We start from the raw sequence: 13403 nt of genomic DNA on the forward strand, positions 1-13403 counted from the left end.
AAGAAAGCCACAGACTGGGAGAGATTACTTACGAAACATACACATGACAAAGGTCTGATATGTAGGACAAACAAAGAACTCCTGCAACTCAATAATAAAGACAACTCCATTTTTTTAAATGCTCGAAAAATCTGAACAAACATTTCACAAAGGAAGATGCACAAATGGCCAAAAAGCACATAAAAATGTTCAACATCATTAGTCATCAGGGAAATGCAAAATAAAAATCACAGTGAGAGATCACTAAATATCCACCAAAATAACTAAAACACTGACAATGCAAATGTTAGCAAAAATGTAAAGTAACTGGAACTCTCATATATTAATAATATTTTGGAAAAAGGTCTAGCAGTTTCTTATAAAACTAAACATATAGCTATGTACATGATTCAGCAATTCCACTGAATCTCTCTAGATGTTTATCTGAGAACTGAAAACAAATGTTCACAAGATTGGTACAAAAATGTTCATAGAAGTTTATTCAAAATAGCCAAAAACTGAAAAGAACCCAGGTGTTTATCAATAGGAGAATGGACAAACAAACAAAGATATAGTCAGAAGACAGAATAGTACCAACAATAAAAAGGAACAAATTATTGATGCATATAGCAACACAGAGGAACCTCAAAAATATGCTGGCCAGGTGTGGTGGCTCATACCTGTAATCCCAGCACTTTGGGAGGCTAAGGTGGGAGGATCACTTGAACCCCGGAGTTCGAGACCAGCCTGGACAACAAAGTGAGACCCTGTCTCTACAGAAAATTTTAAAAATTAGCCAAGCATGGTGGCATGCACCTGTAGTCCCAGCTACTTGGGAGGCTGAGGCAGGAGGATCGCTTGAGCCTGGGAGGTCAAGGATGCAGTAAGCTATGATCGTGCCACTGCACACCAGCCTGGGCAACAAAACAACACCCCGTCTCGACAAAAAAAAAAATATGCTAAATGAAAGATGCCTTGCTCAAATGAGTACATACTCCATGTTTCCATTTATGTGTTCCACTTGTATGAAATAGGCAAAACTATGATAGAAACAAAATCACAGCCAGGCACGGTGGCTCACGCCTGTAATCCCAGCACTTCAAGAGGCTGTGGCAGGTGGATCACGAGGTCAGGAGATTGAGACCATCCTGGCTAACACAGTGAAACCCCGTCTCTACTAAAAATACGAAAACAAAATTAGCTGGGCGTGGTGGCAAGCACCTGTAGTCCCAGCTACTCGGGAGGCTAAGGTGGGAGAATGGCGTGAACCCGGGAGGCAGAGCTTACAGTGAGCCGAGATCACACCACTGCACTCCAGCCTGGGCGACAGAGTGAGACTCCGTCTCAAAAAAAGAAAAAAAGAAAAAAAAAATCACAACAGTGGTTGTCTTTGTCTAAAGTTGAAGAACCAAGAGGCATGAAAACTTTTTCTGGGAGACGTAATGTTCTGTTTTGATAAAGGTTTAAGTTATACAAGTGTATGCAATTGTCAAAACTCATAAAATGGTACCCTTCGAGTTGTGCATTCCATTGTATATAAATTTTACACCCTTCCCCAAAAAGTATAAATACTGAACTCTAGTTAATGTTATATAAGCAGAAATATTCAGAAGTATACTGATGTCTACAACATACCTTGAAGTGAGGCAAAAAATTAAGATGGATTGGCCAGGCACAGTGGCTCACGCCTATAACCCCAGCACTTTGGGAGGCCAAGAGGTCAAGAGATCAAGACCATCCTGGCCAACACGGTGAAACCCTGTCTCTACTAAAAATACAAAAATTAGCTGGGCGTGGTGGCGCATGCCTGTAATCCCAGTTACTCGGGAGGCTGAGGCAGGAGAATCACTTGAACCCAGGAGGCAGATGATGCAGTGAGCCGAGACCACACCACTACACTCCAGCCTGGGTGACAGAACAAGACTCTGTCTCAAAAAAAAAAAAAAAAAAAAAAAAGGAAATTAAGATGGATTAATGACAGATACAAGAATGGATAGATGGATATGTAGTTAAACAAATATAATAAATAACCATTATAGACTCTAGATGATATATATGTATATATTCACTGTTTATTACAAGTTTTCTGTACTTCTGAATACTTTCATAGTAAAATATTGGGAAAAATTTTTTTTAATTATGAGTTACAGCCAAGCACAGTGGCTCATGCCTGTAATCCCAGCACTATGGGAGGCCGAGGCAGGTGGAATGCCTGAGGTCGGGAGTTCAAGACCAGCCTGGCCAACATGGTGAAACCCCGTCTCTGCTAAAAATACAAAAATTAGCCAGGCGTGGTGGCTCACACCTGTAGTCCCAGCTACTCAGGAGGCTGAGGCACGAGAACCGCTTGAACCCAGGAGGCAGAGGCTGCAGTGAGCTGAGATCATGCCATTGCACTCCAGCCTGGGCAAGAGAGTGAGATTCGATCTCAAAAAAAAAAAAAAAAACAATAAATAAATTATGAGTTACTAAGTGGACAGTATACACCAGATCAGTAATAACAATAGCTGATACTACCACCATTAACTAAGTGACTACTATGTGTGAAACACTATGGTACATACTCACATATGTTATATCTAATCCCCAACACAATCCTGCAAGGCAAGTAGTATTATCCCCATTTTCCTGATGAGGGAACCAATTCACAGAAAGACTAAGGAACTTAGAGCTTCATACAGCTATTCAATGAAACTGGCAGGACTCTAAACCCAAGTCTGACTCCAAAAGGGCTGCTATTCCATTATACCACTCTGCCTTAACAATTAACTCCTCAGACTGGGCCTAATTTTTTTTTTTTTTTTTTTTTTTTTTTAAGATACAGAGTCTCAGTGTTGCTCAGGCTGGCCTCAAATTCCTGGGCTAAAGCAATCCTCCCAACTCAACCTCCCAAGTACCATTTTTTTTCTTGGATTTCAACAGAAGTTTGTGTTATTGACTTGTAGGCTTAAGTGGGTTAATGGCAGGGACTTTGAAAAGCCCTTTCACTGTCATTCCATTATGATAGTCTATAATAAGGCTGCTACTATTCTTGTCTCCTTTCAGCATTTTAAGTGTTTTACAATACGAGAAAGGAATGCCACAACCATGACACAATTTTTTCAAACAAAATTCTTTACCTCATTTCTCGTTCTTCATGTTGAGCGATAAGGTTGCTATAAAAATTCTCCAGTGTCACTTTGGTCATTGTCACCCTTTCCTTTGTGTGGTTACTCATGGATGAGCAAGGTGTTGAGCCTGTCATTGCCATGGCTGCTAGAAACAAAGAAAAGAAGAGGTGTTAGATTTGGAGTTAGAATCCACCCATTGTGCACTCTCCTACCCTATCGGTAGGAATGTAAATTGGTGCAAGTTTTCTGGAGGACAAACAGGTAATATGTAACAAAAGCCAGAGAAAGAGAATACTTAGTGAAAATAAATATAAATTACTGTCCTATGACCCAGAAATCCCACCCCTAGGTATAAAGACTAAAGAAACCGTCACACAGGCTTCTAAAGTGACATACACAGGATGTTCAGCACAGAGAGGATGTTCATCATGCCTTAATTTGTGTTATGGGAAGTTGGAGGCACTTAAGTAAGAAAATAAAGAGCTGTGGCTGCATAGGAAATACCATGCAACAACCAGAAAACCAGAAGCAACTTTACCTGTACCTGTAAGTCACACAAATATATCTTTTTTTTTTTTTCTTTTTGAGATGGAGTTTCGCTCTTGTTGCCCAGGCTGGAGTGCGACAGGACGATCTTGGCTCACCGCAACCTCCGCCTTCCAGGTTCAATCGATTCTCCCACCTCAGTTTCCCGAGTAGCTGGGATTACAGGCATGCGCCACCACACCTGGCTAATTTTGTATTTTTAGTAGAGATGGGGCCACCTCGGCCTACCAAAGTGCTGGGATTACAACTGTGAGCCACCGCGCCCGGCCCACACAAATATATCTTTATTTATTTATTTGTTTGTTTGTTTTTGAGAAGGAGTCTCACTCTGTCGCCCAGGCTGGAGTGCAGTGGTGCGATCTCCGCTCACTGCAACCTACACCTCCCAGGTTCACGCCATTCTCCCGCCTCAGCCTCCCAAGCAGCTGGGACTACAGGCGTCCACCAATACGCCGGGCTAATTTTTTGTATTTTTAGCAGAGACGGGATTTCACCATGTTAACCAGGATGGTCTCAAAACTCCTGACCTCATGATCCGCCCATCTCAGCCTCCCAAAGTGCTGGGATAACAGGCGTGAGCCACCGTGCCCGGCCCACAAATATATCTTTAAAACATATTAGTGCAAGTGCATATTGCATTTTTAAAAAGAGAACAAGATCACAATACCATATAGGTAAATTAAGAATATATAGTAAACCACATGCCCGTAATCCTGGCTTCCTGGGAGGCCAAGACAGAGGTCTGCTTGAGTCCCCAAGTTTAAGACTAGCCTGGACAACATAGTGAGACCTAAAAAAAAATATACAGTACGCATACAGTACAATTCTTTGCCATCTAAAAATCTACCTTGAAGAAATCAAAGACCCATAAAAATTCATCACAAGGAGGTGCAATGCAGCATTGTAATCACAAAGGGAAATTAGGGATAACTTGAATATACACAATAGAACTAATTCAGTATGAAAAAGCCCTTCAATAAAATAATGTGCAGACAATTAAAATATGTCCAAATAGTTAATGTCAGAGGAAATGTTTCCACTCTAAGTCAACAGAACACATTACAAAGCAGAATGTATATCACGATCTCAATTTTCTTTATGTGTTTACTGTATATGCACATAATTATTAGAAATATATCATCAAAATGTTATTAGTGGCTTACCTGTAGGTAGTGGGAATAGAAAATTTTATTCTTGCTTGTGCTTTTTCCATGTTTTTCTTTTTCTTTTTTTTTTTTTTTTTTTTGAGATGGAGTCTCACTCTGTCGCCCATGCTGGAGTACAATGATTCAATCTCAGCTAACTGGAACCTCTGCCTCCCAGGTTCAAGCGATTCTCGTGTCTCAGCCTCCCAAGTAGTTAAGATGACAGGCGCCAGCCACTGTGCCCAGCTAATTTTTTTTTTTGTATTTTCAGGAGAGACGGGGTTTCACCACACTGGTCAGGCTGGTCTCAAACTCTTGACCTCAAGTGATCCACCCAATTTGGCCTCCCAAAGTGCTGGGACTGCAGGCATGAGCCACTGCACCCAGCCCATGTCTTTCTATATTTTCTTCCATAAGCATATACTGTTACCAATAACTTTTTAAGTTTATCCACAGTTAAAAGAAAAATCTATGATTAAAAATGGTAATCTACTGATACATACATGCTCTGACACAGCCTTAAGGTATTTGATAAATGTTTGCCGTTTATTTGAATTTACAAGTTAAAATAAAGTTTTAAGTCTTAAAATAAAGGGAACAATGACAAAAAACCTGAATCACGATTCTAGTGGTAGAAGCAGCAATACCTTAAAAACAAGAGATCTTAATTTCCTCATTTTACACAAGAAAAAAACACCACCAATGGGTTTAGATAAGTTATAGAATATTTTTTTCCTAAATTTAAAATATTGTTTTCAACCAGGAGTGTGGCACACACCAGTAGTCCTAGCTACTCCAAAGGCTGAGGCAGAATTGCTTGAATCGGGAGGCAGAGATTGCAGTGAGCTGAGATAGCGCCACTGCACTCCAGACTGGGCTACACAGAGAGACTCAGTCTCAAAAATAAATAATAAAATCGGCTGAGCGCGGTGGCTCACGCCTGTAATCCCAGCACTTTGGGAGGCCAAGGCAGGCGAATCATCTGAGGTCAGGAGTTGGGCGACTAGCCTGACCAACACAGTGAAACCCCGTCTCTACTAAAAACACAAAAATTAGCTGTGCGTGGTGGCAGGCGCCTGTAATCCCAGCTACTCGGGAGGCTGAGGCAGGAGAACCGCTTGAACCCGGGAGGCAGAGGTTGCAGTGAGCCGAGATCATGCCACTGCACTCCACCTGGGTGACAGAGCAAGACTCCGTCTCAAAAAAAATAAATAAATAAAATAAAATCTCGTTTTCCTCCAGATATTTCAGCTAACCTGTATTATCACACTTGGCCAAATTGTTCACTAACATTGACTTGCTCCAGCATTGGCAATAGCGCTCAATTTTTTTTTTTTGAGACGAAGTCTCGCTCTGTCACCCAGGCTGGAGTGCAGTGGCACGATCTCGGCTCACTCCAAGCTCCGCCTCCCAGGTTCGTGCCATTCTCCTGCCTCAGCCTCCCGAGTAGCTGGGACTACAGGCACCCGCCACCACGCCCAGCTAATTTTTTCTATTTTTTAGTAGAGACAGGGTTTCACCGTGTTAGCCAGGATGGTCTCGATCTCCTGACCTCATGATCTGCCCACCTCAGCCTCCCAAAGTGCTGGGATTACAGGCGTGAGCCACCATGCCCGGCCAATAGTGCTCAATATTTTATTCTTACCATTCCTACCTCTCATATGATCTACTTCTCTGTCTCTTCATCCCAATATAAAGCTGAGTAAAAATTAGGAGAGGCTGAACACTGTGGTTCATGCCTGTAATCCCATCACTTTGGGAGGGTGAGGTAGAGAGATCATTTGAGCCCAGGAGTTCATGAGTCCAGGAGTTCAAGACCAGCCTGGGTAACATAGCAAGACCCTGTCTCTACTACCCCCAACAGCTGCGGCAAAAAAGAATCATGAGAGTCAAAGGGCCATTTTTCTTTTTTTGGAGATGGAGTCTCACTCTGTCGCCCAGGCTGGAGTGCAATGGCACAATCTCGGCACACTGCAACCTCCGCCTCCTGGGTTCAAGCGATTCTCCTTCCTCAGCCTCCCAAGTAGTTGGGACTACAGGGACATGCCATCACCCCCAGCTAATTTTTAGTAGAGACGGGGTTTCACTATGTTGGCCAGGCTAGTCTTGAACTCCTGACCTCAGATGATCCGACTGCCTGGGCCTCCCAAAGTGCTGGGATTAGAGGCATGAGCCACCGCACCCGGCCAAGGACCATTTTCAAAGATAGTGCATTTTAAGAAAAGTTTTCAGGTTTTCCCCCTTCATATTTAGTAGCTTTTTAAATTGTTTTGTGGATTAAACTAAGGCTTATAAAACACTTGTTCAAAAAAGCCTTAAAATTATTTAAAAAGCAATTATTTAAAAAGATACGCAGACAAAAATCACATAAATAATTCCTTCAGAGCAGAGATTCAAAACTAAGACTCTAGTTGAGAGTCAAACATTTTGATTCATCATGTGCCAAAAAGATCAGTAAAAACAAATTTAAGACACTGCATTAAGAGCTACCTTACTATAAAATATCACATTATTTTTTATGGGGAAGTTTCGACTAATACCAAAGCAAACTCAAATGTTTTAGAGTATCACTAAAGGAATTAAAAAAAAAAAAAAAAAAAACCTCTGTTTGGTTTGTGAAGCTTGGGTGTGGTTCCTTATTTGTCAGCCTGTACCCCCCCCTCCACCCACAATGAAAACCACATGCACTCTAAGTGTGTTTGGTGAAGAAATTTAAAAACCAGATGTAAAAACATGTCAAAAGCAAGTGAGAGTTTTGTACTTCCTTGTCTGAAAATTCCTGAAGAAATTGCATATATGTAGTTACATTTTAACAACTGAAATTACTTCAACATAAAAATGTAACAATTTGCCAGGGCACTGATGCACCCCTGTAATCCCAGCACTTTGGGAGGGAGAGGTAGGAGATTGCTTGAAACCAGCCTGTGCAACACGGCAAAACCCCCGCTGCTACAAAAAAATACAAAAAATTGGCCAGGTGTGGTAGCACACACCTGTAGTCCCAGCTACTCAGGAGGCTGAGGTGGGAGGACTGCTTGAGCTGGAGAGGCAGAGGTTTCAGTGAGTTCGGCTTGTGCCACTGCGCGCCAGCCTGGGACAGAGCAAGACCCTGTCTTAAAAACAACAACAACAACAAACACAACACAACAATCTACTAGTATTTAACCCTAAGGCAAACAGTGCCTTCCATATAACAGGCAATTGAGTAAGTTAATGATTTTTAGTTGTCAACAAAGCTAAAGAATAAAGATGGCCGGACACGGTGGCTCATGCCTGTAATCCCAGAACTTTGGGAGGCCGAGGCAGGTGGATCACCTGAAGTCAGGAGTTGGAGACTAGCTTGGCCAACATGGTGAAAGCCCGTCTCTACTAAAAATACAAAAAAAATTAGCCGGGCGTGGTGGTGGGCACCTGTAATCCCAGCTACTTGGGAGGCTGAGGCAGGAGAATCGCTTGAAACCTGGAGGCACAGGTTGCAGTGAGCCAAGATCACACCACTGCACTCTAGCCTGGGTGAGTGAGACTCAGTCTCAACAACAACAACAACAAAAAGAATAAAGACTACATTTACACTGATGGATATATCAAAAATGCTTTGACTAATTTAAGTAGCTGGCTGGCATTACTACCTAAACTTTTAAAAAAATCAAAAGGACATTAAATGAACTCAAAGATGCTCAAATATTAGACCAACAAATTCTTAAGCAGAGTGTTTTTCAACTTTTAGAGTTTCTAATATAATGATAAAGACTGCACTCTCCTTCCCTTTGACCTTTCTCTAAACCCTCCTCCACTTCCTCTATTGTAATATAAAATATTTAGCCTAATTCTAATATCCTTTAATCAAAAGAGGTAATTAATATTGCCCTATAGCAATTCATAGATTTACTGGGTCAACCAACTTTTCTTAAGACAGGACTATCCATCACGCTTTCCACAATTCAAGCCTTCCTGCCCTGACCTAGAAGCCATTGGAGGCCTTTGCCCCATTTGTTTCATTCTTCAACTCTGAAGAATTAGGAAATAATAGGTGGCTGAGGAATTCTTCAAAGTTTTAAAAAATTAACAAAAGGAACTGATCCTCATGAAAGTCAGGTGTAAGGTCTGCAAACTCAAAAGGAAGTCAAATGAAAACCATTATGAGATTCAATCTATATGGTTATGCCTGGCTAACTGACTGACTTTACAATGGTACTCTGTGATCACTATAAATAACCCTCTCTCAACAATATGGACTTTATTTCTTTGCGACTGACAATCCATTATCTTTCATTTGGACGATTCAACATTGGAGCTAAGATTATTGCTTAAGTCGCATGTCTAATCTCTCCCACTGAACTGTAAATCCTACTGAACTGTAATCTCTACCTACACTAGAAAGCAAGCACCATGTCTTATACTTGTTTTAATATTCTTCCCCCATTTCATGCACAGTGCTATGCACTTAGCACCTTAAGAAAGATTAACTAGGAAATATACTCATTTTTGATGTCCATTCCTAGGAGTTTATGTGTGATGGGGGATAGGGCTGGGACATGAAATGGTTTGCTATAGCGTTCTCTCCTCTTAGGAGGAAGCTGGTATCTAACGTTTAGGGTGGGGAGGAGAGCCTGTTATCGAGGTGGTGGTTGTTTCATGTTTAGGGAAACCAAATATACTGCCTGGCTAATTCCGAGGCAGGGTGAGCTCAAAGGGTGGAGACACTCAGGGTCTACTTCACTCCAACCCTCCTCGGTGCATTTCAAACAGAACAAGTTTCTGTCTGAGTCTTTTAGTCGTTTCAGAATGAACTGAGAGATCGGGTCTCTCTGCCGGCCGTTCTGCCCGCCTTCTGACACAGACTTTCCTCTAAGCCCTTACCGACTTTTTCCTCTGGCTGTTGCTTTTCCACTCTCTTCTTAAGAATTTTCCCTGCCTTTTCCTGTGATTTTAAGCTTATCTGAAGCTCAGTATCCTAAGACTAACGGAGAAAGGAGCCGACTCAAAGATACCATACCCCAAGGGGGGCTTTCGACATCTCTGCCTCAGACCACAGTTCACAGACCCCAGAAGAAGGAAAAGGAGATAAAAACTGATGATGACCGAGATCCCTGAGGGACTGACTGGTGGCAGGGAGCAGACAAAGGTGGCAACATGGAAAGGAAAGCCTGGCTCCCGCTCCAACTGCAAAAGGAGAAAGAGAAAGGATGGGGTGGAAAGGCTGGGACTGGAAAAATGTGGAGACGGCCAACAAGGGGCATCTGGAGACGGGGGAAGAAGGGGGTTAAGGAGATGGGCGGAGAGAGGCCAAGAGGCTGAGTGGTTAGGGCTTGAAAGAGGGCGCCGGCGAGAAGGAGAAAGCCCAAGAAGGAGTCGGAGGTTGGGGAAGGAGGAGATAAAGGAAAAACCCCGGGATGGAGTGAAGACGGCGGCAGCAAGCAACTCACCAGAGCCCAGGGAGAGGCAGGGCTGGGGACGGCGGAGAGCCGCAGACGCCCCTTCTGCCAGCAGTCTCGACGTGAAGGCTGGCGAAGCCCCGGCGGCGGCAGCCAACGAGCCAAAGACGGGAGGGGACGCGTGAGGGACTCTGAGACAGGGGGCAACAGGCGGTTACGGGTGAGGACAACAGGAAGCGTTCCAACTGCCGGAAAAGACGGGAGCGCTGAGGGGCCAAGGCAGCCCGGTCCCCCGCCGCGGAGACGGGCTGGCGCGGCAGCCCGGGGCCGAGACTACGCATGCGCGACTTCCCGGAGCGGCCGGGATTGCGGAACTGCGCTTGCGTGGCCCCGCCCTGCCCCTCCCTTCACCCCCTGCCTAGGGCTGGCTGGACCCGGGTGAGGCCAGATGTGTGAGTGTGAGGCGGTCTCGAAGTAGGCTGGGCTGAGGGGGAAGTTCCCTTGTTTTCTTTTGTTTTACTTTTTACTTCGAAAAAATTATGGACTCACAAGAAGTTGCAAAATTAATACATACAGGTTCCCTATACCATCACCCACCCAGCTTACCTCAACATTTTTCTTAAGATACAACATTCTCAAAGCCAGGAAATTGACATTCGCACAATACAATTAACTAAACCAATACAATTAACTTCATTACAGACCATACTCGGATTTAACCTGTTGGGTATGCAGTCATGTGCGTGTGTGTGAGTGTGTGTGTAGTTCTATGAAATGTTGTCACCTGTGTAGTTCTATGAAATGTTGTCACCTGTATAGTTCCCACCCACCCCCCTACCCCGTGTAGAACAGGTCTGCTGGAGCCCTTGGCCCCCTTCCTCTTCCTTAAAGTAAGGACCTTACCTGGGATAAGGTGAGCTCTCATAGGTTTGGGAGGTTACCCAGCGGGCGACCCAGTGTGGACAGAAGAAGGTGCTTTTCAAGGCCACCCAACTCTTATTCTGTACTACTTTTGGGGGTAAAGAGGTCCCAAGTTTAATAGCCTTTGGGCACTTGTCGTTTCTTGAGAATGGAGCACAGTGCCCTCAACTACAAAGTGTCAGGCTCCTGGAAACTAAGATGAATGAGACATGGTCCCTGACTGCCTGCAAAGGGGCCGTCTAGGGAGAGAAGGAAGCATGTGCTGAGAGTCATTCATTCATTTCATCTTCAAAGCCCAGTTTCCTTTTTTCTAGCCTCTTAACAAAAATCACTTCTCGCCAGGCGCGGTGGCTCGTGCCTGTAATTCCAGCACTTTGGGAGGTCCAGGTGGGAGGATCGCTTGAGCCTAGGAGTTTGAGACCAGTCTGGGCAACATAAGGAGAATCCACCTCTAAAAAAATTTTTGTAATTGGCCTGCATGGTGGCACGTGCCTGTGGTCCCACCTACTGTGGAGGCTGAAGCAGGAGGATTGATTGAGCCCAGGAGTTCAGGGCTGCTATAAGCCATGATCATGACATTGCACCCCAGCCTGGGCAACGGAGGGAGACCCTGTCTCAGTCAATCACTACATACATATCAATCAATCACTTCGCCTTTCATTCTCTCTGCCCAGAGGCCCTTCTCCCCAAATGCCTGTTGTCAAAGTCCTACCCATCCTTAAGCTTTTAATAATAGTCCAAGATGTTTGCATAATGCTTTACAGTTTACAAACAACTTTCACTTATTTAATCTCACTTGGTCCTCACTTTGGCAGTGACACACGAGGTTTTGCAGTTGAAGTAATTGATACTTAGAGAAGCTAAGTGACTTGTCTGAATTCCCACGGCTAGTAAGCCAAGTAGCCAAGAGGGGAACCTCATTTTCTGTCTGCAAATCCAATGTTCTTTCTCCTCTTCTCTTTCCTCCTTCCAAAGCCCAGCTCAAACCTTATCTTCCTCCTGGAACTTTCCCAGTTTCAGAAGAGGAATTTCACTCTCTCTTCTCTCTTCTCTTATATATATATATTTTTTGGGGGGGGGGTGTTTTTGTTTTGTTTTGTTTTGAGACGGAGTGTCGCTCTGTAGCTAGGCTGGAGTGTAGTGGCACGATCTCGGCTCACTGCAACCTCCACCTCCCAGGCTCAAGCGATTCTCCTGCCTCAGCCTCCTTAGTAGCTGGGACTACAGGACTACAGGCACGTGCCGCCATGCCCAGCTAATCTTCTTCTTCTTCTTCTTCTTCTTTTTTTTTTTTTTTGAGACGGAGTCTTGCTCTGTTGCCCAGGCTGGAGTGCAGTGGCGCGATCTCGGCTCAGTGCAAGCTCCGCCTCCCGGGTTCACGCCATTCTCCTGCCTCAGCCTCCCGAGTAGCTGGGACTACAGGCGCCCACCACCAAGCCCGGCTAATTTTTTGTATTTTTAGTAGAGACGGGGTTTCACCATGTTAGCCAGGATGGTCTCGATCTCCTGACCTTGTGATCTGCCCGCCTCGGCCTCCCAAAGTGCTGGAATTACAGGCGTGAGCCACCGCGCCCGGCCTTTTTTTTTTTGTATTTTTACTAGAGATGGGGTTTCACCATGTTGGCCAGGATGCTGTCTATCTCTTGACCTCGTGATCTGCCCACCTCCGCCTCCCAAAGTGCTGGGATTACAGGTGTGAGCCACCGCACCCGGCCCTTTCCTCCTATATTAATTTATCTGTACCACAACTCAAATAAGCACTAAAGTTTTCCTCAAAACAGCCCAGCCAAATTATGCTGCTCTTTCTGCAGGAACCCAAAAGGTGACATTTTACCAAGATTCCAATAACTATAATGGACGTTTGTCATTCTTTTTGGCCACTCGAGCATCTGAATCCCTTTCCTATCACCAAAACTGAAATCACTTATACCCATCCCAGACTGTGAGTTGGAAATTAGAAAGATCTGACCTGCATAATTTTGATGTTGTCACATCCCTGTGTTTGTTTGTTTGTTTGTTTGTTTGTTTGTTTGTTTGTTTTTTGAGATGGGGTCTCACTCTGTCACCCAGGCTGGAGAGCAGCGGCACAATCATAGCTCACTGCAGCCTCGAACTCCTGGGCTCAAGCAATCCTCCTACCTCAGCCTTGTGAGTAGCTGGGACCAAAGGTGCGTACGACCTTGAATCGGCTAGTTTTTTAATTTTCTGTAGAGTCAGGCCTCACTATGTTGCCCAGGCTGGTCTCAAACTCCTGTTCTCAGGTGATCCTCCTGCCTCAGCCTCCCAATGTGCTGGGATTACAGGCATGAACCACCTTACACAGTGAG

The 13403-nt window shown here is 44.3% G+C and overlaps 1 protein-coding gene across 2 annotated transcripts in view; it reads right to left on the bottom strand.

Moving 5' to 3' along the window:
- STK38 (serine/threonine kinase 38) overlaps positions 1-10571 on the bottom strand; it is a 53674-nt gene extending 43103 nt beyond the window's left edge. Inside the window, exons 1-2 of one of the 2 annotated variants that reach the window (XM_031011948.3) lie at positions 10207-10571; positions 3099-3234 (exon numbers count right to left, since the gene is read on the bottom strand). In XM_031011948.3, coding sequence (XP_030867808.1) covers positions 3099-3229 — 131 coding nt within the window. In that variant the 5' untranslated portion in view covers positions 3230-3234; positions 10207-10571. The remainder of the gene's footprint in view (positions 1-3098; positions 3235-10206) is intronic. The other variant, XM_031011947.3, reaches the window with a different exon arrangement.
- Positions 10572-13403: the final 2832 nt, after the last annotated feature.

The sequence above is a fragment of the Gorilla gorilla genome, chromosome 5 (genome assembly GCF_029281585.2).
Source record: "Gorilla gorilla gorilla isolate KB3781 chromosome 5, NHGRI_mGorGor1-v2.1_pri, whole genome shotgun sequence".
NCBI classification, from domain to species: domain Eukaryota; kingdom Metazoa; phylum Chordata; class Mammalia; order Primates; family Hominidae; genus Gorilla; species Gorilla gorilla.